At 50.3% G+C, this 26,711-nt stretch overlaps 2 protein-coding genes across 2 annotated transcripts in view; both read left to right on the top strand.

Moving 5' to 3' along the window:
• Positions 1-26,233, top strand: part of LOC121543287 (pleckstrin homology domain-containing family O member 1) — a 53,125-nt gene extending 26,892 nt beyond the window's left edge. Inside the window, exons 3-7 of the mRNA XM_041853042.2 lie at positions 13,345-13,485; positions 15,495-15,599; positions 23,518-23,619; positions 23,895-24,392; positions 24,441-26,233. Coding sequence (XP_041708976.1) covers positions 13,345-13,485; positions 15,495-15,599; positions 23,518-23,619; positions 23,895-24,392; positions 24,441-24,707 — 1,113 coding nt within the window. The 3' untranslated portion in view covers positions 24,708-26,233. The remainder of the gene's footprint in view (positions 1-13,344; positions 13,486-15,494; positions 15,600-23,517; positions 23,620-23,894; positions 24,393-24,440) is intronic.
• On the top strand, positions 16,503-19,001 carry LOC123482164 (pre-mRNA cleavage complex 2 protein Pcf11-like). Its single transcript, XM_045208930.1, has 2 exons — positions 16,503-17,272; positions 17,663-19,001. Exons 1-2 carry the CDS (start codon positions 16,741-16,743, stop codon positions 18,064-18,066), a joined length of 936 nt encoding a protein of 311 aa, XP_045064865.1. The 5' UTR covers positions 16,503-16,740; the 3' UTR covers positions 18,067-19,001.
• Positions 26,234-26,711: the final 478 nt, after the last annotated feature.

Genomic DNA, 26,711 nt, shown 5'->3' with positions numbered 1-26,711 from the left:
CATCCACGCCACCCGCTCTGTTCCCTGGATTATTCAGCTTCACTCGGACTCTATTAATAAACACTCACCTTTGTCTCACGTACCGTGTCCTGGTCTGCTTCTGGGTTCTGGCTTAGTTAACCGTGACAGAACGATCCGGCCAGTAATGAACCCAGCGGACCTGGACTCTGTTCGCCATGCTATTACCCAGCAGGAGAAGATGTTGGGCCATCATAGCACGGTACTACAGGAGATCGCGTTGTCAGTTCGGAACCTTTCTACCGGTCTGACGGAGGTCCAGAACCAACGCAAGTGTCCGGTGGAGGATCCACTACCGGTTTCACCCATCTCGCCTGCCGCTTCTGAAGCTGTGTCCATCCGTGAGCCCAAGGTTCCGACGCCGGATAAGTATGAGGGAGAGCTGGGAAGATGCCGTTCCTTCCTTATGCAGTGTGGACTAGTGTTCGATCTACAGCCCTACTCTTATGCCACAGACAAGGCTAGGATAGCCTTTGTGATTGAGTTGCTGCGTGGTCGAGCGCTGGAGTGGGCTTCAGCCGTTTGGGAACGACAGGATCCCTGCATGGCTTCATACCAGGGGTTCACGGCCGAGATGAGGAAGCTCTTCGACCATTCCGTCCGAGGGAGGGACGCAGCTAGGCGCCTGTTTTCGCTTCGCCAAGGAACTCGCAGCGTGGCCGACTTCGTGATCGAGTTCAAGACGTTGGCTGTGGAGAGTGGGTGGAACGAGGAGTCTCTGCAAGCGGCCTTTTACCAGGGTCTGTCGGAGCAGCTCAAGGATGAGTTGATCTCCTATCCGGAGCCTAGTGACCTGGACAGCTTGGTAGCTTTGTCTATTCGGGTGGATAATCGAGTCCGAGAGCGAAGGAGGGAGAAGCAATGGGTTCCGTCCAACCGATCAGCTTCTCAGGATCCAGTCGGGTCGTCAAACTGCGCGGCTCGCTAAAGTTGGGAGGACTTTTAGCGAGCCAGTTTCGACCTCTCAATACCTCTGTCAGACCCCGTTTCCCGGCTACCCTTATGAACAGGAATCAGAGCTTAGCGATTAACGCTTTTATCGATTCAGGTGCCGATGGAAGCTTTCTAGATGCCGAGTTGGTGGAACAGCTGGGGCTTTCCAAGGAGCAATTGCCGGAAGCCATTGAAGCTACCACTCTGAACGGCAGTAGTCTGGCACGTATCACGATGAGGACTGAACCGGTTAAGATGCGGTTGTCGGGGAATCATTCTGAGATGATTTCATTCTTCATTCTGCCGTCTTCCCATGTTCCTCTGGTCCTTGGATACCCCTGGCTGAAGGAACACAATCCCACGTTCGATTGGGTGACGGGCAAGGTAACGAGTTGGAGCCTTGATTGTCATGCTAACTGTCTCAAGACTGCCTGCCCCCATTCGGTTCCCAGTCAGGTGATTGAGGCTAAACCCCCAGATTTGTCCCTGGTTCCCGAGACATATCACGATTTGGGGGAAGTTTTCAGTAAGCAGAAGGCTCTGTCACTCCCTCCCCCACCGACCATATGATTGTGCCATCAACCTGGTCCCTGGAGCTGTCTACCCCAAGGGAAGGTTATACAGTATCTCCCGACCTGAACGTGAGGCGTTGGAGACCTACATCAAGGAGTCCCTAGCTGCTGGTCTCGTTCGTCCCTCGTCATCACCCCTGGGGGCAGGATTCTTCTTTGTGGGTAAGAAGGATGGCTCTCTTCGACCGTGTATTGATTATCGGGGGTTGAATGACATCACGGTCAAGAACAAGTATCCCCTGCCCTTGATGAGTTCTGCCTTCGACTCCTTACAGGGTGCTACGGTGTTCACCAAGCTAGACCTACGCAATGCGTATCACCTGGTCCGGATCAGAGAGGGGGACGAGTGGTTGACGGGTTTCAATACACCGATGGGTCACTTCGAGTATCAGGTGATGCCGTTTGGACTGACCAATGCTCCAGCGGTATTCCAGAGTATGGTGAACGACGTCCTGAGAGATATGATCGGTCTCTTTGTGTTTGTTTACCTGGATGACATTCTGATCTTCTCGAAGGAACCTTCCGACCACGTCCAGCATGTCCGGCAGGTTCTGCAGCGATTGTTGGAGAATCGCCTGTTTGTGAAGGCCGAGAAGTGCGAGTTTCACGCCCACCACGACATCCTTTCTCGGGTACATCATCTCCAGGGGAGAGATTAGGATGGACCAGGAGAAGGTTAGAGCGGTTCTGGAATGGGCCCAGCCCGGTACGAGATTGCAGCTCCAGAGATTTTTGGGGTTTGCGAATTTCTACCGCAGATTCATCCGGGATTACAGCCGTGTGGCCGCTCCGTTAACTGCCTTGACTTCCAGCATCAGGACCTTCAAGTGGAATCCGGAGGCGGATCGAGCGTTTCTGGATTTGAAGAGGCGATTCACCAACGCACCGATTCTCTCTCAACCGGACACGGCCCGTCAGTTCGTCGTTGAAGTGGACCGCGTCTGATGTGGGAGTTGGCGCCATCCTGTCGCAGCGATGCTCCACGGACAGTAAACTCCATCCCTGCGCCTACTACTCTCGTCGCCTTTCGCCTGCGGAGAGGAATTACGATGTGGGTAACCGGGAGCTTCTCGCGGTGAAACTTGCCTTGGAGGAATGGCGCCACTGGTTGGAGGGGGCGGAGCAACCGTTTATTGTCTGGACGGACCACAAGAATCTTGCTTACGTGCAATCGGCTAAACGTCTCAACTCCCGTCAGGCCAGGTGGGCGTTGTTTTTCGGACGATTCAAGTTTGCCCTGACGTTCCGACCTGGATCTAAGAACGGCAAGGCGGACGCCTTGTCCCGGATGTTCTCCAAGACGGAGGAGAGTGGGTCCAAGACCGAGACAATCCTCCCCCGGAACTGCGTCGTGGGAGCAGTTATGTGGAAGATTGAGGAGGAGGTGCTGGCGGCCCTTCGGACTCAGCCCGGTCCCGGTAACGGTCCACCCGGTCGGTTGTTTGTGCCTGAGTCGGTTCGTCCTGCTGTCCTCCAATGGTCCCACGCCAGCAAGATGGCTTGTCACCCTGGCGTGGCTCGGACTATGGCGTTTCTTCGCAGACGTTTTTGGTGGCCTGCCATGGCCGAGGATACTCGGGGTTTTGTTGCTGCCTGTCCAGTGTGTGCGCAGAATAAGAGTACCAATCGGCCCAGCTCTGGACTACTTCACCCCCCTTCCTATTCCCCGGCGACCATGGTCGCATCTGGCCCTGGACTTCGTCACGGGGTTGCCCGCTTCTGAGGGGAACACGGTCGTTCTGACTATCGTGGACAGATTCAGCAAGTTCGCCCACTTTGTGCCAATTGCCAAGCTTCCCTCTGCCTCGGAGACGTCCGAGATCCTGGTTAGGGAGGTTTTCAGGGTCCACGGTTTGCCCAGTGATATCGTTTCCGACCGTGGTCCTCAGTTTACCTCTGCTGTCTGGAAGTCCTTCTGTTTGGCCATTGGAGCTACGGTCAGTCTCACATCTGGTTTTCACCCCCAATCCAATGGTCAGGCGGAGAGAGCCAACCAGAAGATGGAATCAACGCTACGCTGTCTGGTCTCTTCCAACCCCACCTCCTGGGTCTCTCAGTTGCCTTGGGTTGAGTATGCCCACAATACTCTTCCTACATCTGCCACTGGGATGTCTCCCTTCCAGTGCCTGTATGGCTACCAACCTCCCCTGTTTCCTTCTCAGGAGAAGGAGCTCTCAGTGCCTTCTGTTCAGGCCCATATTCGGCGTTGCCACCGGACCTGGCATCGGGCCAGAAAGGCACTCCTTAGAGTTTCGGACCGGTATCAGCTCCAGGCGAATCGTCGCCGGATTCCCGCTCCCACCTATACCATCGGAGATAGGGTTTGGTTGGCCACACGGGATCTTCCGTTACGGACTGAGTCTAGGAAGTTGTTACCGAAGTTCATTGGTCCGTTTGTGGTGGAGAAGGTGATCAATCCAGTGGCAGTTCGACTCAAACTACCGAGGACGCTCAGAGTCCATCCCACCTTTCATGTCTCCTGCCTCAAGCCTGTCTTCCTCAGTCCTCTGTTGCCTCCTCCGCCTCCTCCTCCTCCTCCTCGGATGATCGGAGGTGGTCCTGCCTACACGGTGCGTCGCATCATGGATTCCAGACGGCGGGGCCGGGGTTTCCAGTATCTCGTGGACTGGGAGGGGTATGGCCCTGAAGAGAGGAGTTGGATTCCGCGGCGACAGGTCCTAGACGCAGACCTCATCAGTGACTTCTACCGCCTCCATCCTGGCGCTCCGGGAAGTCCGCCCGGTGGCGTTCGTCGGAGGGGGGGTACTGTGACGATCCCGGCTGTCTGAGTCGGGTCCTGTCTGGTGACTAGTGTTCCTGCTCGTATTCTCCAGTTTCCCGAGGGTTCGGGAACGCTCCGGGAGCGCTCTGGTTTTCCGCACCTGCATCCCATCAGCAATCTGCACACCTGGTCCTGATCATCACCCTTCTTAGGCTCTGGCCCAACATCCAGTTCCTGCCGGATCGTTAGCCATGAACAGTATGTTGTCAGCGTATCAGTCTCTGAGCCAGTAGTGTTAGTTTTGTTGTTTTGCACCTTTTTGACTTGCTGTGTACTGACCTCCGTTTTGTTCTGTCTGCAGTCTCTCACCCGGAACCTTCACCCAACCTCTGCCTGATGGTCGGCGGCTGCCGAGCCAGTACCGGACCAACCACTGCACCCTCAACAACCCATCCACGCCACCCGCTCTGTTCCCTGGATTATTCAGCTTCACTCGGACTCTATTAATAAACACTCACCTTTGTCTCACGTACCGTGTCCTGGTCTGCTTCTGGGTTCTGGCTTAGTTAACCGTGACAATATCTGTCACGATCGCTGGAGGAAGTGGACCAATGCGCAGCGTGATGAGTGAACATACTTATTTATTTCACCACACGAAACAAAACAACAAAACGATACGAAACGTGAAGTCCTACGGTTACACAAACCAAACGGAACAAGATCCCACAACACACTGTGGAAAACAGGCTGCCTAAGTATGGTTCCCAATCAGAGACAACAAGCAACAGCTGATACATGTTGCCTCTGATTGAGAACCACACTGGCCAACATAGAAACAAAAGAACTAGATAATAACCCTAGCACACAAAACACATAGAAACCACACACCCTGGCTCAACATAACAGAGTCCCAGAGCCAGGGCGTGACAGTACCCCCCCCCCCAAAGGCGCGGACTGCGACCGCGCCAAACATAAACCGAACAGGGGAGGGCCGGGTGGGCATTCCTCCTCGGAGGCGGTTCCGGCTCCGGGCTTGACCCCCACCCTCCAACCAACCCCCCAAAGCACCCCTGGTCCAGTCTGGCCCTGCTGGCCGGAGCTGGACTGAACACTGGTGGAGCGGATTGCTCTAGCTCCGGAGTGGAGCAGCTGACCGGTGCCGGACCAGGCACCGGTGGAACAGGCACGGGCTGTGCCGGACTGACGACGCGCACCACAGGCTTGGTGCGGGGAGCAGGGACGGGCCGGACCGGGCTGACGACGCGCACCACTGGCTTGGTGCGGGGAGCAGGGACGGGCCGAACCGGGCTGACAACGCGCACCATTGGCTTGGTGAGGGGGAGCAGGGACGGGCCGAACCGGGCTGACGAAGCGCACCCCTGGCTTGGTGCGGGGAGCAGGAACAGGCCGGACCGGGCTGACGAAGCGCACCACTGGCTTGGTGCGGGGAGCAGGAACAGGCCGGACCGGGCTGACGACGCGCACCACAGGCTTGGTGCGAGGGGCAGGAACATGCCGGACCGGGCTGGCGACGCGCACCACCGGCTCGGTGCGAGGGACAGGAACAAGCCGGACCGTACTGGGGACACACACCACTGGCCCTACGCGGGGATCAGGAACGGGCCGGACCGGACTGGCAACACACCCCAGTACCTCTCGCCGTGCCTCTACATTCTCCTTCCCCCTGGTGACCAGTGACTCCCGTAACCTGGCGGCCTCCTTTGCCAACCCGCTGAACCACTCTATCCCGGCCTCCTGCTGCCCCGTCGTCCACGGCGTGAGCCCCCCCCTAAAAAATGTCTGGGCTTCTCTCCTCCCCGTGGGCCAGGCCTCCATGGCTCTCGCCAGACTCTCGCTCCTCTGCTCCCAAGTCCAGCCTCTCTCCTCCTCCCGCGGCTTGACCCAGTCGAGGTTCATATCCTTTAGAGCCCTCTCTGGCGTTGGCTCCTGGACACGCTGCTTGGTCCAGTTAGGGTGGGATCTTCTGTCACGATCGTCTAACACAGAGGACCAAGGCGCAGCGTGGAATGCGAACATACTTATTTATTTCACCACACGAAACAAAACAACAAAACGATACGAAACGTGAGGTCCTACGGTTACACAAACCAAACGGAACAAGATCCCACAACACACTGTGGAAAACAGGCTGCCTAAGTATGGTTCCCAATCAGAGACAACAAGCAACAGCTGATACACGTTGCCTCTGATTGAGAACCACACCGGCCAACATAGAAACAAAAGAACTAGATAATAACCCTAGCACACAAAACACATAGAAACCACACACCCTGGCTCAACATAACAGAGTCCCAGAGCCAGGGCGTGACAATATCTCTTGTCCTGACCACTAAACCCAACAGAAACAGTATTAATATATCTCCTGTCCTGACCACTAAACCCAACTGAACCAGTATTAATATATCTCCTGTCCTGACCACTAAATACAAATGAACCAGTATTAATATATCTTGTGTCCTGACCACTAAACCCATCTGAACAAGTATTACGTGACCCTCCCTCCTCTCTCCCACTCTATCCAGCAGATTCAGACATAGCTGACTTGCAATATGCTGCCTTTGAGTTCTAAGAAGAGTGACAATGTTGTGCTGACCACTGTGTTCTGGAGGCAGCTCTGAGAGAGAAGAGTTGTTTAGAGTGAAAGTTGACTGGACTAGCATTGGCATTGCTCTGCTGCCTATCCTGTCATGCTGTCTCCCAGGTCCAGCCATGCGTCCAGCCATGCGTCCAGCCATGCGTGTGTCCTACAGCGGCTGCACAGTTTGATCAGTCTCTGTCCTGCTCCACTAATGGAAATTGATCGCCACTTAGCGAGGGCCTTGTTGTGCTGAGGGGTCAAGTGACGTCAGCACAGGTCCTGGTGTGCGCTTGGAACCAGTTGAGAGAGAGAGGCTTTCTGACAGTAAACAAACCAGTGTGATGTTTGAGGTGTAGCATGGTCACGCCATGTCTGGTCTTCTCCCTCCTGAAATCATACAGTGGACAGTACGGGGTGTCTCTCCACTGAACAACAGGAAGTCATAGAAGATGGCAAGGTGACATGGTCATCGTCATAGCTTGATGTGAAAGGACTGAAAGGTGTTAGAATTAATGTGACAATATTTGCTTTTTCATCAGCAGAAGAAGAGAGAGGAAGGAACTGGTGTCTGTGGATAGACAGTATGGTGGATATACAGTATGGTGGATAGACAATATGGTGGATAGACAATATGGTGGATAGACAATATGGTGGATAGACAATATGGTGGATAGACAATATGGTGGATAGACAGTATGGTGGATAGACAGTATGGTGGATAGACAATATGGTGGATAGACAGTATGGTGGAGAGACAATATGGTGGATAGACAGTGTGGTGGATAGACAGTATGGTGGATAGACAGTATGGTGGATAGACAATATGGTGGATAGACAGTGTGGTGTAAAGACAGTATGGTGGATAGACAGTATGGTGGATAGACAATATGGTGGATAGACAGTGTGGTGTAAAGACAGTATGGTGGATAGACAGTATGGTGGATAGACAGTATGGTGGATAGACAATATGGTGGATAGACAGTGTGGTGTAAAGACAATATGGTGGATAGACAGTATGGTGGATAGACAATATGGTGGATAGACAGTATGGTGGATAGACAATATGGTAGATAGACAGTATGGTGGATAGACAATATGGTGGATAGACAGTATGGTGGATAGACAGTATGGTGGATAGACAATATGGTGGATATACAGTATGGTGGATAGACAATATGGTGGATAGACAATATGGTGGATAGACAATATGGTGGATAGACAGTATCATGCATACAGTCTGTGGTGATCAGTCACAGACACTGTCATGGAGAAAGAGGAAGACAGATTCCAGTCTGGCTTTGTAGCTCTGAGCTCCAACATCACGTTGGCTCTGGAACCCCCCTCCCCCCTCTCCCTCCCCACTCTCCCTGATCAGAAGTGACAGAGTGTGTGTGTGTGTGTGTGGGGGGGGTTAAAACCAAAGTGAGTGTCAGCGCTGAGGGGGACATGTTTTGGGAGGGAGGGGGGAGGCCGTGGGGTATGATATCTTCCAAAACCTTCTGTCCAGTGCCATCTACTCTTTCAATCCTAAACCCACAGCCCAACTCACCCACCCAGGGCAACAACACATCTCCCAACAGCGGTACCGTATAGCTGTAATCTAATCCTTTGTAATGCAGTAAACACTTTAAATCACCCAAATGTTATCATGTTTATGAAAAGTGCATGGTTAGTTTAAATAATATATTTTTTACACAGGATAAACAATGACCATTTCTGTTTTTGAATTGTTATTCCTGTCTGAAAGCACAGATAAGTATTCTTATAAACCCATTTTATAAGCACATTAATTAATATTTTTTCTGACTGGCTTTCTGGCCATCAGCTTAGTAACTAGATAACTAACAGATATCTGCCTTATCTCAATGCAAACACTTCAGGTGTCACGCCCTGACTCAGGGGACTCTTATATGTTGAGTCAGGGTGTGTATATTCTTTGTTGTGTATGTTCTATGTTGTATAATCTAGTATGTGTGGATCTATGTTGGCCGGTGTGGTTCCCAATCAGAGGCAGCTGTCGCTCATTGTCTCTGATTGGGGACCATACTTAGGCAGCCTATAGGCACTGTCTAGTTGTGGGATATTGTTCCTTGTAAGGTATGTTGTGTGTGCTACCTTGGACTTCACGTTTCGTTTCGTTTATTGTTATTAAGTTTAATAAACATGTACGTATATCACGCTGCGCCTTGGTCTGACCCGTCATTCAACGAACATGACAGAAGATCCCACCAAACGAGGACCAAGCAGCGTGCCCAGGCGGAGCGGATGGCCATGTCACAGGTGGCCAATTTGTGGTCATGGGAGGAGATATTTGCGGGGAAAGGACCATGGGCTAAGTTAGATGCCCAGGCAGGAGAGGAGCAACGGCAACACGGAGGAGGCCGGTCGAGGAGGAAGCCCGAGAAGCAGCCCCCCAAAAAAAATTGGGGGGGCACACGGGGTGGTTGGCGGAGCCTAGGGTTAGAGCAGAGCCAACTCCCCGTACTCACGCGAAGAGGCGTATGACTGGGCAAGCTCCGTGTTATGCGGAGCTACGTACTGTGTCGCCAGTGCGCTGGCACAGTCCTGTACGTCCTGTGCTTGCACCACGCACGTGCCGTGCGAAGATGGGCATCCAGCCAGGACGGGGTGTGCCGGCTCAACGCTCCTGGTCTCCAGTACGCCTCCTCGGTCCCGCATATCCTGTGCCAGATCTATGAACTGTATCGCCAGTGCGCGTGCACAGCCCAGTGTGTCCTGTGCCAGCACCCCGCACGTGTAGTGCGAAAGTGGGCAGCCAGCCAGGACGGGTTGTGCCAGCTCTCCGCTCTAGACCTCCAGTCCACCTCCACAGTCCAGCCCGGCCTGTTCCTGCTCCTCGCACCAAGCCAGTGGTGCGCGTCGCCAGCCCGGCCCAGCCTGTTCCTGCTCCTCGCACCAAGCCAGTGGTGCGCGTCGCCAGCCCGGCCCGGCCTGTTCCTGCTCCTCGCACCAAGCCAGTGGTGCGGGTCACCAGCCCGGCCCGGCCTGTCCCTGCTCCTCGCACCAAGCCAGTGGTGCGCGTCGCCAGTCCGGCCCGGCCCGTTCCTGTCCATCGCACCAAGCCAGTGGTGCGTGTTCCTAGTCCGGTCCGGCCCATGCCTGCTCCTCGCACCAGACCAGTGGTGCGTTTGTCCAGTCCGGCACTGCCCGTGCCCGTTCCACCGGTGCCTGTTCCTCCGGCACCGGTCAGCTGCTCCACTCCGGAGCCAGAGCAGTCCGCTCCACCGGTGCCTGATCCAGCTCCGGTCAGCTGCTCCACTCCGGATCCAGAGCAGTCCGCTCCACCGGTGCCTGATCCAGCTCCGGTCAGCGGCTCCACTCCGGAGCCAGAGCAGTCCGCTCCACCGGTGCCTGATCCAGCTCCGGTCAGCTGCTCCACTCCGGATCCAGAGCAGTCCGCTCCACCGGTGCCTGATCCAGCTCCGGTCAGCGGCTCCACTCCGGAGCCAGAGCAGTCCGCTCCACCGGTGCCCAGTCCAGCTCCGGTCAGCGGCTCCAGTCCAGACCATGACGTCAGCCCCTCTCCAGGTTCGGGGTCTCCCACACCAGGGTCCAGACAGGGCCTGGCGTATCATGGGAGGAAGGAGAAGGGAAGTAGCGCGCCGAGGTCCAGACCAGACCAGGGGCGCAACAGGGAGGCGGAGAGTGAGAGGTCGTCATGCCCCGAGCCGGATCCGCCTCCGGGGCGGAATGCCCACCCGGCTCCTACCCTGTTATGTTTATGTTGTGCGGTCGGAGTCCGCACCTTTGGGGGGTGGGGGGTACTGTCACGCCCTGACTCAGGGGACTCTTATATGTTGAGTCAGGGTGTGTATATTCTTTGTTGTGTATGTTCTATGTTGTATATTCTACCGTAGTTTGTGTGGATCTATGTTGGCCGGTGTGGTTCCCAATCAGAGGCAGCTGTCGCTCATTGTCTCTGATTGGGGGCAATACTTAGGCAGCCTATAGGCACTGTCTAGTTGTGGGATCTTGTTCCTTGTAAGGTATGTTGTGTGTGCTACCTTGGACTTCACGTTTCGTTTCGTTTATTGTTTTGTCGAGTGTTTATTAAGTTAAATAAACATGTACGTATATCACGCTGCGCCTTGGTCTGACCCGTCATTCAACGAACGTGACATCAGGCCTTTTGATTGTTCTAAGGAGTGTGTATGGCTCCACCAGGGGTCAGAGAACTAAAATCACTAGAGGCAGCGAGTGGTATGTTGACTCACTGAGGCACATTTATGTACAAAAGTTGAACAAGATTTGAAATAGTTTATCATAGTCTTTTGTACGACTAATAAAACTTGAAACTTGAACATTATGGGGTGGGTGGCTGTCGTCACACTGTCCCATGGCAGATGGTCCCGTGGGGGTTGTGTCATAGGCCCACAGCTGTGCCCAATGCAGCAACTGGCTGACCCGGACCTGAACTCACAGTGCCACCATGCCACCTAGGGAGGGTTAAGCTGGTGACACTGTTTACTTGTGTACTCTTCCAAACATAAGGCCATATAAAATCTGCGATGCGGAGAACGCAGACAGAATCACGGAATCCAGACATTAATACGGAATTCAACAATATATATATTTTTCTTGAAATTAGTAGGGAATCAACAACATTTGACGAAGTTTATCATAAAACATGAACAGAATGCATCAGTGATTCGTATTTCCTGCAACTTTCTGAAGAGGCAACGAGTGTGTGTGCAGTGCACGAGTCTACCTCTTTGTGTAGCCGTTAGCGATGATGCTAATGAAAAACATTCTGGTAGATGGAAAGGCTTTCCCAAAAACCTTCTCAATGAAATGTTAACTACAAAGTAGCCTATGCTTACCTAGCAGAATTATATAATAATAATTTGCATCAATCCAGTGGGTATTTGTTTAGCAAACTCTACCATTATATGTGCGCTACAAAAACATGCTAAACAACAGCCTCTTGCTATGTGTGCACTTGAATTAAAGTTCACTTAAACTTCTCAATTTTGTCCCAGACCTCAAAAGTGCTCTGATGTGGTTTAAGCATTGTTGTGGACACAAAGCCGTGTCTGACCTTAATCCAATTAGATGTTGTGTTGTCACTGCCTGCCTGTTCAGTCTATTGCCTTTGTCCTGGGATGTGTTTGGTGGTGGGGTGGGGGCGGGGGCCGTCAGATTAATAACACCAGTTATTAACAGTTATTAACAACACGGAACAGGAGGGAGTTTGTGTCTAGGAACTGTGAGAGACATCCTTTGTATCTCTCTCACAGTTTTCAGGGACACAGAATACGCTATTACAGTTCATACAGTTCATTCTGTACAAGTTGACGTCTGTATTGGAGTCTCAGCTTGCTTTTCAACATCTCCATCTGTCCATTGTGTCTATGTTCAACATCTCCATCTGTCCATTGTGTCTATGTTCAACATCTCCATTTGTCCATTGTGTCTATCTGAAACATCTCCATCTGTCCATTGTGTCTATGTTCAACATCTCCATCTGTCCATTGTGTCTATGTTCAACATCTACATCTGTCCATTGTGTCTATGTTCAACATCACCATCTGTCCATTGTGTCTATGTTCAACATCAACATCTGTCCATTGTGTCTATGTTCAACATCTCCATCTGTCCATTGTGTCTATGTTCAACATCACCATCTGTCCATTGTGTCTATGTTCAACATCTCCATCTGTCCATTGTGTCTATGTTCAACATCAACATCTGTCCATTGTGTCTATGTTCAACATCTCCATCTGTCCATTGTGTCTATGTTCAACATCAACATCTGTCCATTGTGTCTATGTTCAACATCTCCATCTGTCCATTGTGTCTATGTTCAACATCACCATCTGTCCATTGTGTCTATGTTCAACATCTCCATCTGTCCATTGTGTCTATGTTCAACATCTCCATCTGTCCATTGTGTCTATGTTCAACATCAACATCTGTCCATTGTGTCTATGTTCAACATCTCCATCTGTCCATTGTGTCTATGTTCAACATCTCCATCTGTCCATTGTGTCTATGTTCAACATCTCCATCTGTCCATTGTGTCTATCTGAAACATCTCCGTCTGTCCATTGTGTCTATCTGAAACATCTCCATCTGTCCATTGTGTATATCTGAAACATCTCCATCTGTCCATTGTGTCTATCTGAAACATCTCCATCCGTCCATTGTGTCTATGTTCAACATCTCCATCTGTCCATTGTGTCTATCTGAAACATCTCCATCTGTCTATTGTGTCTATCTTCAACATCTCCATCTGTCCATTGTGTCTATCTGAAACATCTCCATCCGTCCATTGTGTCTATGTTCAACATCACCATCTGTCCATTGTGTCTATCTGAAACATCTCCATCCGTCCATTGTGTCTATGTTCAACATCTCCATCTGTCCATTGTGTCTATCTGAAACATCTCCATCTGTCCATTGTGTCTATCTGAAACATCTCCATCTGTCCATTGTGTCTATCTGAAACATCTCCATCTGTCCATTGTGTCTATCTGCAGGTGAAGGATGAGAAGAAGATCCAGGAGGTGGTTGACCTGACGGACTACGAGCGTTCTGAGGAGCTCCGCAAGGCCAAGAGCCGCAGCAAGAAAAACCACAGCAAGTTCACCCTGCTGCGCTCCAGAACCCCAGGCAATATGGTGAGTCCACCGGAAGTCCCCACAGGAACCCAGATCTAGAACCTTGCAAAGAGCAAACCTGTACCTCAAAGTACTGTACCACAATAGCAACACAATCAATACTTACATCTAAAACACACTGTTGAGATGAGTTTCACGGTACTTTAGCCGGCCATTAACATAGTCAGATCGGTTACAGCAGCCAGATTGACAGGCTGATTGACACTCACCTGACCCGGCTCACCGGACCGGGCCACCACCCTGTACACCATGTCCTTAGTCATTAGTTATGATCCCCTTTGACTCTACTTAGCTCCTCCCACCTCCTATGTCTCTGCCCATAGACACTATCCTCCCTTCACTCCCTCCCTATGTTCCCTCCCTCTATTCCCTCCCTCTGTTCCCTCTATTCCCTCCCTCTGTCCCCTCCCTCTGTTCCCTCCCTCTATTCCCTCCCTCTGTTCCCTCTATTCCCTCCCTCTGTCCCCTCCCTCTGTTCCCTCCCTCTGTTCCCTCTGTCCCCTCCCTCTGTTCCCTCCCTCTGTTCCCTCTATTCCCTCCCTCTGTTCCCGCTGTTCCCTCCCTCTGTTCCCTCCCTCTGTTCCCTCTATTCCCTCCCTCTGTCCCCTCCCTCTGTTCCCTCCCTCTATTCCCTCCCTCTGTCCCCTCCCTCTGTTCCCTCCCTCTGTTCCCTCCCTCTGTTCCCTCTGTTCCCTCCCTCTGTTCCCTCTGTTCCCTCCCTCTGTTCCCGCTGTTCCCTCCCTCTGTTCCCTCTATTCCCTCCCTCTGTCCCCTCCCTCTGTTCCCTCCCTCTGTTCCCTCCCTCTGTTCCCTCTGTTCCCTCCCTCTGTTCCCTCCCTCTGTTCCCTCTGTTCCCTCCGTTCCCTCCCTCTGTTCCCTCTATTCCCTCCCTCTGTTCCCTCCCTCTGTTCCCTCCCTCTGTTCCCTCCCTTTCACAGGGACATTGTGTTCCAGACTCGCCACACCTCCAACTCCTACACCCAGTATATGATCACCAACACTGATGGACAGACTAACTTGAGAAACAGAGTGAAAGTGTCAAATTTCCAATGCTTGTAGACCATTTGAAATCTGACAGTTTACCAGTCCTGTTCACCTTTGAAACATGGAAAGGCTCTTATGGTGAGGCAGTGATTCCCCCATGTCCCCTACACACACTAGTGATGGGCATTTGACGTTTTTTTTATGTTTGGTACTCTTATTTTCTTTTTTCGAGTACTAAATCATTTTTTTTTTATATATATAGAACACAAGGGCCGCAAAGGAAAAAAAGATGTGGCCATTAATCTATAGGCCTAACTTGTATGATGCTTGGCTAGGTTTCTTTTTTGTTGTGCCCTGCAAATGCACATGTACAAATGGAACACTAGAGTCAAAGCAAATTAATGTTGTCTTCAAGACAACAAAACATTTCCACACAACATTTCACTTTCCTGTTCGGGCAGCCACAAAGCACAATCCACCAAATAGTTTTACAGTAATATTAGAATTTTCTATCTCTGGTTAACGATCAAGCTTAGACTTCCGTTTGAGTATTACATTACATTACAGTACTCGATAACTCATGCCCATCCCTAACACACACATGCACTCACAAAGCGGCACACACACACGTGCTCGCACACGCACACACCATCTGCAGGCTCTCCCAGAACCCCCCAGAGCAGCAGGAGGATAGGGTATCATGTTGGGTTGTCAGGCCAGGAAGCTTGTGTTTCAGCACACAGACAGACACAGACTGAGAGAGATTCTCAGATTCTCCACACAGCTGCAGTTTCCTGTAGCCTCAGTGGGAGAAAGAGCACCATATGGTCATATCTGTCTGTGAATGTGTGCGTGAGTGAATGGGTTTCTGGAATGGTACCTATCTGAAGGTATCCCTTGCAAGTGGTTTACTGAGAACTATGCATGTTAGGATTTTCCACACTCCCGTCATGCTCTGTAACACAATATTGTGCAAGGCCCTGGCTTCTTACATTCCCTCTCTCTCTCTCCTTTGTGTCTGTCAGGTCCCTAACCTAGTGTTCCTGGCTGTTAGTCCAGAGGAGAAGGAGTCCTGGATAAACGCCTTAAATGGAGCAATTACCAGATCCAAGAACAGCATCCTGGATGAGGTGAGACACACCCCTCGGTGCACCTCCTCTCTCTTTCCCCTCTTCTTCTCTCTGTAGCTTTATAATCTCTTTCCCCTCTTCCTCTCTCTGTAGCTTTATAATCTCTTTCCCCTCTTCCTCTCTCTGTAGCTTTATAATCTCTTTCCCCTCTTCCTCTCTCTGTAGCTTTATAATCTCTTTCCCCTCTTCCTCTCTCTGTAGCTTTATAATATCTTTCCCCTCTTCCTCTCTCTGTAGTTTTATAATATCTTTCCCCTCTTCTTCTCTCTGTAGTTTTATAATATCTTTCCCCTCTCCCTCTCTCTGTAGCTTTATAATATCTTTCCCCTCTCCCTCTCTCTGTAGCTTTATAATCTCTTTCCCCTCTTCCTCTCTCTGTAGCTTTATAATATCTTTCCCCTCTTCCTCTCTCTGTAGTTTTATAATATCTTTCCCCTCTTCTTCTCTCTGTAGCTTTATAATATATTTCCCCTCTTCTTCTCTCTGTAGCTTTATAATATCTTTCCCCTCTTCTTCTCTGTGTGTTCTTATAAACAACACTTCATCCATCACATGGCCAATTACAAGAGGATATCTTACTGAATGCACTTTTGAGGAATGGATCACATTGACCAACTCCGCCCCCCTTCTCCTCCACACACACCGTATAACCCTACACTAAACTCCCACAGCTTGTTGAGCTGTAAAAAGTGCTTCATAAATAAAAGGAACTGTTATAGTATCTTACATCCTATCTTAAACTGGTTTCCCCTGACGAGGGCATTTGTTGGGCTTCAATCTAGTGTAGTGTAGATGTAATGACCTCTATGAAGGAGAGAGACAGGAGGTGCCAGATGTGACAGTCTTCCAGCTGAGGCTGCTGATCAAAGGCTTCCCTCTCTGTTTGGGGATGATGGGATGGATCCTTCATCCCTCCTCCTCAATGCAGGTCCATCGCCCTGATAACATCAATAGACAGACGGTAGGGGAGAAGATTGATGTGAAATAACATGTACACACTCACATACACACACACTTTTTGAGCTTTTATGCACTTAACTCATCGCGTCAACACCACCCTTATATAAGGTCACAACACACACATTTGACATAATCCCCATCACACACAGACGGACACACGCACACACACACTGGCACGCGCATGCCACACACACACACACACACACACACACACACACACACACACACACACACACAGACACACTTTACAGGTCCCTATCACACAGCTATAGATGGCTCAAACTTTACAGGTCCCTATCACACAGCTAGATGGCCCAAACTTTACACGTCCCTATCACACAACTATAGCTGGCCCAAACTTTACAGGTCCCTATCACACAGCTATAGATGGCCCAAACTTTACAAGTCCCTATCACACAGCTATAGATGGCCTAAACTTTACAGGGCCCTATCACACAGCTATGGCCCAAACGTTACAGGTCCCTATCACACAGCTTTAGATGTCCAAAACTTTACAGGTCCCTATCACACAGCTATAGATGGCCCAAGCTTTACAGGTCCCTATCACACAGCTATAGATGGCCCAAACTTTACAGGTCCCTATCACAAAGCTATAGATGGCCCAAACATTACAGGTCCCTATCACACAGCTATAGATGGCCCAGACTTTACAGGTCCCTATCACACAGCTATAGATGGCCCAAACTTTACAGGTCCCTATCACACAGCTATAGATGGCCCAAACTTTACAGGTCCCTATCACACAGCTATAGATGGCCCAAACTTTACAGGGCCCTATCACACAGCTATAGATGGCCCAAACTTTACAGGTCCCTATCACACAGCTATAGATGGCCCAAACTTTACAGGTCCCTATCACACAGTTATAGATGGCCCAAACTTTACAGATCCCTATCACAAAGCTATGGATGGCCCAAACTTTACAGGTCCCTATCACACAGCTATAGATGGCCCAAGCTTTACAGGTCCCTATCACACAGCTATAGATGGCCCAAACTTCACAGGTCCCTATCACAAAGCTATAGATGGCCCCAAAATTACAGGTCCCTATCACACAGCTATAGATGGCCCAGACTTTACAGGTCCCTATCACACAGCTATAGATGGCCCAAACTTTACAGGTCCCTATCACACAGCTATAGATGGCCCAAACTTTACAGGTCCCTATCACACAGCTATAGATGGCCCAAACATTACAGGTCCCTATCACACAGCTATAGATGGCCCAAACATTACAGGCCCCTATCACACAGCTATAGATGGCCCAGACTTTACAGGTCCCTATCACACAGCTATATATGGCCCAAACTTTACAGATCCCTATAACACAGCTATAGATGGCCCAGACTTTACAGGTCCCTATCACACAGCTATAGATGGCCCAAACTTTACAGGTCCCTATCACACAGCTATAGATAGGAGAAGCAGAAACACTCTCACTCTGACTATCCAAATCCATGACATCACTGTTAAAGAAACAGAATGAATACAGAATTGAGCTACTTTCACATAAAAAACAAACATTTTAGAGGACAAATGGTCAGGCGTGTGGATGGGCTCAGAACAACAGCACCAGCACTGTGAGAGGTATCAGTTACCTCCAGGGCTCCAGTGTCTCTGCTGCTCAATAGCCTGATGACATCAGAGACAGGACTCACTCTTCCATCAAGATGGGGTTTCATTGCTCTCAACTGTAGGGTTATCGCAGGTGGAGTCCTACATGATGGTACACACATACTGTAGATCTATGTTGATAAAACCGCATTGAATCACAATTTAGCATTGTTTGAAAGTGTTGTGTACAAATAATGTATGTGTATATTAGCTAACCTAGTGCCCTTAAATACACCCTTATACTGAACGCATTACCCTGACAAGACATCCTCCAAAATTATATTCAATCTATGGATTCCTCCTGGTCGACTGTACCACATAGAAATGATAGATTGACTTTAGAATATTGTCCTACAATAGATGCACTAGATACATGTTGACAATTGGATTTGGGACAATTGCTGATCCGAGGTTTTTGTCAAAGGAAGATGAACAAGACATCTGGATGAGTATGGGATTTGTCATTGGTTGTCATGTCAGAAAGCAATAAGGCAGGTCATAGCTGTAACTGCATACATTCCATGATTGTGGAGCGACAAGCTAACAAAATAACACTATAGTATGTTTGGCAGAACATAACAGCTGCATGCATCATATAATCACCATTTAAACCCACTCTGTGTTATGTCCAACACCGGAGATGGATAATGTTGGCAAACACCGGAGATGGATAATGGATCATGTTGGCAAACAAATGAAATCCTTTAAAGCTTGAGGAATGAGTGGTACTTTGCTGTAATGGAATGACTCTTCCTTGCCTGCACCCAAAACTCCTAACCTCCCCTCTAAAACCCCTAACCTCCCCTCTAAAACCCCTAACCTCCCCTCTAAAACCCCTAACCTCCCCTCTAAAACCCCTAACCTCCCCTCTAAAACCCCTAACCTCCCCTCTAAAACCCCTAACCTCCCCTCTAAAACTCCTAACCTCCCCTCTAAAACCTGTGATGTCACGAGAGGCTGTGTCCTGGAGGGACGTTACATCCCCCTGAGGTGGCTGCAAACCCAGACAGCTATGGCTCCATCTGCTGGTATGGTCGGGAACTCCACCCCTCTATGGCCAATCTTCCCACGCAGCTGAAACAAATGAGGAGCTGATGAGCTGAAGGTTTGGGAAGGGAAGAGACACAGTCTCCAACCTGGGCTCTCTGGAGGACAAGAGTGCTGCACGTCCACTTCCATGAGGAATATAAGGATTTGGAGATACTTACCTTTGGGAAATACTCACCTTTGGATATATGCACCTGTGGAAATACGTGAGAGACATTTGGAAGGACTTTTTTGCTGGGTTGGCCACTAGCTGCAACGTGGACTACAGTAAGGCTGGGGAAAAGTTATCTGAGCGAGTGAGAATTATGATTTTGGATGTGGAAGAGACATCCCTGAACTGTTAACCCTTAAAGAGCCACAAGAGAACAGAATTTTGTTATATTTTCGTTAATTTCCCAAGACCTATAATAAAATCCTTGTTTTGTTTGAACCTTGTCTCCTTGCACTACTTGAGCAATCCCGCTGAAAGCTGTGTAGCCTCTCGTGACGTCACAGATGGTGGAGAATACGGGCACGCTCAAGCGTTAATAGTGCATGTCAGAGGAGGATACCGAAGGTTTGATCACCCAGTTTTCCAAGTTGGCCGTAGGCTCCCCGCCGACTGAAATGGAGGACATATTGAAAGCCCTTGTTGCTGGCCAGCAAGCCCAGATGCAAGCAAACGTGGCTCTCTTGGAGGAGCAAAAGAAAGCCAACCTTCTGAAGGCAGAGGAATTGCAGTTGCAGAGACAGAGGGTGGTCCAAAATACCCGCCCAAGAAAGGCAAGTGACTTTATATCTAAGATGGGAGCTACCGATGACATTGAGGCATACCTGCATGCATTTGAGGCCACGGCCACTAGGGAAGCCTGGCCCAAGCAACAGTGGGTTGGTCTGTTAGCCCCCTTTCTAACCGGGGAATCGCTGAATGCTGTCCGGGACCTGGGCCCTGACCAGGTTACTGACTATGATGCCCTGAAGTCTGAGATCCTCAGCAGATATGGACTCACAAAGTTTGGTATGGCCCAGCGCTTTCACAGCTGGACCTTCCAACCAGACCAACCTCCTCGGGCGCAGATGCATGAACTTGTCCGAATCGCAAGGAAATGGCTGGATCCGCAGAGGAATACAGCAGCGGCGGTGGTGGAGGCCGTTGTGGTGGATCATTACCTACGCGCCCTGCCTTATGAGGCAAAACGGTTCATCAGTCAACAGGCCTTGACCACGGCTGATCTGACCGTGGAAGCTGTGGAAAAGTACCAGGCCACAGCGGAGATGCTGAATGCTTCCCGAAAAGACCCCAGGAGTGCGGCCCCACCACAAATGGGAAGAACCCGTCCAAAGGACCCCAAGGTCTCGAACCCAGCCACGTCAGGACTTATCCCGACTCCAGGGGGAGCCAGAAACCAGGCGGGTCCAAGAAGAGTACACCAGGAGGGGGAAACTCGACAGTGTTACCGGTGTGGGGAGATGGGACATATCTCCTGGCAGTGTGGGAAACCAGCCGATGAACCTATGCCCACTGCGGAGTCCTCCAGCTCAGCACCCACACACCGTTTTGCCTCGCTCTTGGGAGTCGTAGATGGCGGCCCAGATCGACCCCCCCCCACCTGCCCGGTAACTGTGAATCACCATGATGTGGAGGCCTTACTGGATTCTGGTAGCCGGGCCACCCTGGTGCGTAAGGATTTGGTGGGCCCAACGTGTCTGACCCCGGGGAAAGTCCTCCCAGTTTCCTGTGTCCATGGGGACACCAGAGAATACCCCATTACTGAACTTACAATGACCAGCACACGGGGAACCATACACACGACGGCGGGGGTGGTTGATTCCCTCCCCGTCCCTGTCCTAATTGGACGAGACTGCCCAGCCTTTTACCCACTCTGGAGAGAGTCTCAGGAGAGGATAACCCGAGTACCTCGGAAACGGAGAGGCAAGACTCATCCTGGGAAGGCTCCGGTGCAATCCTCCGAATTACTCACTCCCGCCCGGGCTCTGATAGGGATGGCAGGTGCCCAGACCGACACAGAGACGGAGCTACAGAATCTGGACAAAGAACTGTCTGGTCTGAAGGGGACCGCTGAGAGGTATCGTTTGTTAAAGCAACAGTTAGACATGAAGACAGAAGAGTTAGATATCCTCCAGGCTAAACTCCAACAGAGCTCCTTCCCTAAGCAACAGGAGGAGCTGGAGAGGCTGCACAGGACCATCGAGGAGTGTGAGGAGACCCTGCGCAGGAGTAAGGAGGTCCAGAAGAAGGCAGAGGAGAAGTACAAGGTGTTGGAGAACAAGATGAAGAATGCGGAGGCAGAGAGAGAGAAGGAACTGAAAGCTGCTCAACAGAAGCTAAACTCTGCTAAAACCAAGGCTGATGCGTTCAGTAAGAAACTCAAGGAGAGACAACAGGAGGCTGAGTCCCTGGTCCTAGAGTTGGAGGAGTTGAAGAGAGAGCAGTCTGGCAAGCACCACGGCAATGCGGACGCCCTCTCCCGGCGTGATGCCTTCTTCGCTGCCTTTACCCCGACGAGGACGTCGGTCCCGAGGAGGGGGATGTGTGATGTCACGAGAGGCTGTGTCCTGGAGGGACGTTACATCCCCCTGAGGTGGCTGCAAACCCAGACAGCTATGGCTCCATCTGCTGGTATGGTCGGGAACTCCACCCCTCTATGGCCAATCTTCCCACGCAGCTGAAACAAATGAGGAGCTGATGAGCTGAAGGTTTGGGAAGGGAAGAGACACAGTCTCCAACCTGGGCTCTCTGGAGGACAAGAGTGCTGCACGTCCACTTCCATGAGGAATATAAGGATTTGGAGATACTTACCTTTGGGAAATACTCACCTTTGGATATATGCACCTGTGGAAATACGTGAGAGACATTTGGAAGGACTTTTTGCTGGGTTGGCCACTAGCTGCAACGTGGACTACAGTAAGGCTGGGGAAAAGTTATCTGAGCGAGTGAGAATTATGATTTTGGATGTGGAAGAGACATCCCTGAACTGTTAACCCTTAAAGAGCCACAAGAGAACAGAATTTTGTTATATTTTCGTTAATTTCCCAAGACCTATAATAAAATCCTTGTTTTGTTTGAACCTTGTCTCCTTGCACTACTTGAGCAATCCCGCTGAAAGCTGTGTAGCCTCTCGTGACGTCACAAACCCCTAACCTCCCCTCTAAAACCCCTAACCTCCCCTCTAAAACCCCTAACCTCCCCTCTAAAACCCCTAACCTCCCCTCTAAAACTCCTAACCTCCCCTCTAAAACTCCTAACCTCCCCTCTAAAACTCCTAACCTCCCCTCTAAAACTCCTAACCTCCCCTCTAAAACTCCTAACCTCCCCTCTAAAACCCCTAACCTCCAGCTCCTAAAATACAGATAAGCCACATGTTGTCACATAAAGACCTAAATTCAATACTCAACCCCATGACTCTGTATTGAGGACACAAGGCTCTTAGGGTGGGTGACTGGGTGTAGTCACAGGGCACATCTTCTGGTCTGCTCCATCTTTTCTCCTTCCACCTGATAATGTAAATGGTTAAAAGCTTTCAGATGCAATTGACAATATGACTTTGATATTAGACATAAAATCCCAGCGGATAAAAGATTACATTGCTTAGTCCCACTAGCCAGTGAATAAACGACACTCCAGCTGAACTTGCTTCATCAGTGGAGACGGTGTTATCACTAGATGACAGTGCAGAGGTGTTGGTCGTCAGTGTGGCTATAGGTTAGCTATAGGTTAGCTATAGGTTAGCTATAGGTTAGCGGCCTGTTTCCCAAGGCCTTATGCAATATGTTGTGGCCCATTTCGCCCAGTGAATCACATGCCTGTAGATAATCAATCAATGATTAGGCCGATAATACTGATCAATGAACTACCCAACCCACTCCAACACAAACACAGCCCTTAGGCTAATGTGAAAGCATGTCAATCCCCTCACTCCACATGTGACTGTTTCATTATCTCTCTCTCTCTCTCTCTCTCTCTCTCTCTCTCTCTCTCTCTCTCTCTCTCTCTCTCTCTCTCTCTCTCTCTCTCTCTCTCTCTCTCTCTCTCTCTCTCTCTCTCTGTCTCTCTCTCTCTCTCTCTTTCGTTCTCTTTCTTTCTCTCTTTTTTCTTTCTTTCTTTCTTTCTTTCTTTCTTTCTTTCTTTCTTTCTTTCTTTCTTTCTTTCTTTCTTTCTTTCTTTCTTTCTTTCTTTCTTTCTTTCTTTCTTTCTTTCTTTCTTTCTTTCTTTCTTTCTTTCTTTCTTTCTTTCTTTCTTTCTTTCTTTCTTTCTTTCTTTCTTTCTTTCTTTCAGGTCATGGTTGAGGATGAAAACCTTCTGTCCCATCTCACACGGGACCGGGCTAAGATCCCTCACACACGGCGCCTGCCTACACGAGGACACATCATGGCTGTGGTAGGTATCCTGCTTCTCCCGGCCTGTCTTGTCTTATGTCTCCTTATTACCACAACGGCTGGTTGGAGACAATTCCAACTCGGTCAATTGAGCTTTAATTCAATGAGTCAGTTGGACATGGTAATGATCAAACTACTTTCAACAGGGATTTTTGGTTAGTTTAATCCGATTCATTTCCTACCTTAACTAAATCACAATGGGCCTTACCCTGATCTCAGTGTTTCTCACTGTGTCTAATATCACTAACAGACTGTTTCTCCCTGCTCCGTATCCAGACCTCCACTTCTACCTCTGACGGCATGTTGACCCTTGACCTGATCCAGGAGGAGGCCAGCCCCAGCACAGACGGCCAGGACACCTGTGACAAGAGCTTCCGGGTCAACCTGGACAAATCCACCCAGCTCGACTGCCTCAGGTCCAAAACAGAGGGTGCCATCAGTAGCATCTGCCTAGCGACTCCCGCAGAGGTCACTGGGAAGTCCCAGAGTCTGCCGCGCGATACCGCGGTAGCCTGGGACGATAAACAGCAACTTCAGAGCCCGATGGGGAAATCCTGCACCCCTCAGCCGGGCAAGAGGCTCACACCGGCCGAGAAAAGCCGCTGCGCCTCCATGGACGAGATCCTCTCGCACTCCGAGACGCAGGCCACCAAACCCAGGCCATCCCTCCCCCGCTCGGCGACCTCCGCCCCCCTGGGCAACCTGCCGCCCATCAGCCAGCTGCAGGACCTCATCGCTCAGAAGCTGGAGAGAACTCAGGAGCTGCTGACGGAGGTGCAGGGGGCGAAGGGGGAGGAGGTGCAGGGGGCGAAGGGGGAGGAGGTGCAGGGGGCGAAGGGGAAAGGGAAGGACTCGCCAGGTTCCAAGGGCTCCAGGGGTTCCTCGGACGTGGCCCGGGCGGAGGCTGAGAGGCTGCTGAAGGAGGCAGCGTCCACATGGGGTCAGGCCAAGGAGGTTCTAGAGGAGGTGAAGGAGCTGAGGGCGCTCTATCTTCAGCTGGACTCCCTGCCCACCACCCCCACCTCGCTATCACCCCTCACGCCCTCCAACAGTCGCAAGCAGACTGACTACAGGAAGAGCATGATGTGACCGTCAGAGAACTCAACACAGACTTGACTATGAATCCCTCAGCAAAAGAAAACTACTAAACATGCAAAGCCACAATATTGTAAAATATGTCTGTTTCTCCCCTTCTGTGTCCTTTCACTTTATTGATGCTGTGACAAAGTGAGGACATTCAGTTGCCCAACGACGTCCCCTGTGGTTGACCATTGTGCCCTTACATGTCTGCTTGATGAAGGGTGTGTGGGGCAATCTAGGATCTGAGGTACATGTTGGCCAGGGAGTCCAGTAGAGATCCTGTCTCTCTGTACTGACCGGCTGCTGAAAGACCTTGTGATACTGCAGTGTCAGGTTTTTCTCTCTATGTTTTCCTCTGCATTGGTTGTCAAAGAGGGGATATTCCACATGTAGGGTTTGGCCGGGGAATCAGAAGGGCTCTCCTCTCCAGGGATAGACACACAGTGGTTGAGGAAAACTCAGATTAGAGGAAGGGAAACATGATGTCCAGACCGGCCCCGCATGTTGGGAATGTGAATGTTTTCCTTTTTCTGTTACACAACACACTGGAAGGTTGGTCTGAGCCAGATTCCCAACGAGCACCGCTCTAAAACCAACAGCAGTCCACTGTACACAGTACAGTACACCAGCCTCCCTCCCTCCCTCTGCTGCTGCTCTGGGAATGGAGCTCAGCGGCGTCCTCATCTCTGCTGGTCCATTATGATTCACAGGGACAAGGGGAGGTCGGGGAACCAGTTCACAGAGTCAGAACGCACTGGCGTTCCATAGGGTGTTTCTGTCTGTTCCATGAGCCATATGACACGGTCAAAATGGAGGACGTCTGTCTGGGTTGTGTTGTTACTAGATGGTACATACTAGGACAGGGCTGTTCCTTTCCTGTAGGCCTACAGCCAGTTGTCTTCAGCCAGTTGCCACTGCAGCCATTGTTTCGCATGCTACTGAAGAGCCATGGAGCCGGGATGGCGTCTGTGTGTGTCTGGTATGAGTGGTGATTATCATGCTACTGTAGAGCCATGGAGCCGGGATGGCGTCTGTGTGTGTGTATGGTATGAGTGGGAGACGTGACATAGAGGTCAGATGCAGTACTGAGGAGAGGAACCACTTGTAAGTGATTTGCTAAAATAGTAATAATATCAGAATTGCACTATAAAGGAAGGCTGTAAAACAAGAGGATGAAACTGGCGGGTAGAAACTGGAGAGAACAGATGTGTCTAATATGGCTTTTCACTCTGTTCTACATATTTGTTACGACAATCTACTGTGTCTAGAAACATACAGACTGCACAGTTCCAACACCTTGATACCTAAGACAGTCGCTCGGCTCGCTACTGTTTGAAAATCTGAGCTTTTCAAAGGTACAATGTGTGTAAACAATGCTGTTGATGAATACATCCCTCCGGCTAGCTAACAGTGATGCTAATGCTTGACCTCTGACCTCCCTGTCCTACTTAAGGTCTAATAGGGTTTATGTCAGAGAAGAGAGAGAGAGAGAGAGAGAGAGAGAGAGAGAGAGGGCGAGAGAGAGAGAGAGAGAGAGAGAGAGAGAGAGAGAGAGAGAGAGAGAGAGAGAGAGAGAGAGAGAGAGAGAGAGAGAGAGAGAGAGAGAGAGAGAGAGAGAGAGAGAGAGAGAAGCAGCCAATGAACAGTGCGCCTCGCCAGAGCACCCCGCCTTGTTTTATAGTCAGTAGCTACGTATGTTATGTGTTTGCACAGTGCTGTGGAAATGGTTCGCTCTGGACTGTCAGACAGACAAAAAAAACAGTGTTATGATTATGTTATTATCATTGTTTGTGTTTTGTATTTGTTTAAAATGCTTTTGTAGGATGATTTAAGGCAGGCTTTAGAGAACAAAATGGGCAGGGCATTCTAGAACGTTCACGCTCTTAGAATGCTCAACTGGAAACTCTGCATATTGTAGTTTTATTCTGTTTGTTCAACCAACAACCACAACCCAATAACAGAAGGCAAAAATCATTGAAGTTGGATTTTATGAATGGACATAAAAGAGGGTGA

This window comes from Coregonus clupeaformis, chromosome 28 (genome assembly GCF_020615455.1).
Source record: "Coregonus clupeaformis isolate EN_2021a chromosome 28, ASM2061545v1, whole genome shotgun sequence".
In the NCBI taxonomy this organism is placed as follows: domain Eukaryota; kingdom Metazoa; phylum Chordata; class Actinopteri; order Salmoniformes; family Salmonidae; genus Coregonus; species Coregonus clupeaformis.
Note: the sequence above shows the minus strand (reverse complement) of the source record. Positions and strands in the feature narration are given on the sequence as shown.

Bases quoted from the DNA above. Each gene is read 5' to 3' on its own strand.
- LOC123482164 (XM_045208930.1), top strand. From the start codon at position 16,741: ATGCCACACACACACACACACACACACACACACACACACACACACACA. The intron at 17,273-17,662 runs GTCCCTATCACA...CAGACTTTACAG, and splicing joins AGATGGCCCAAACTTTACAG to GTCCCTATCACACAGCTATA.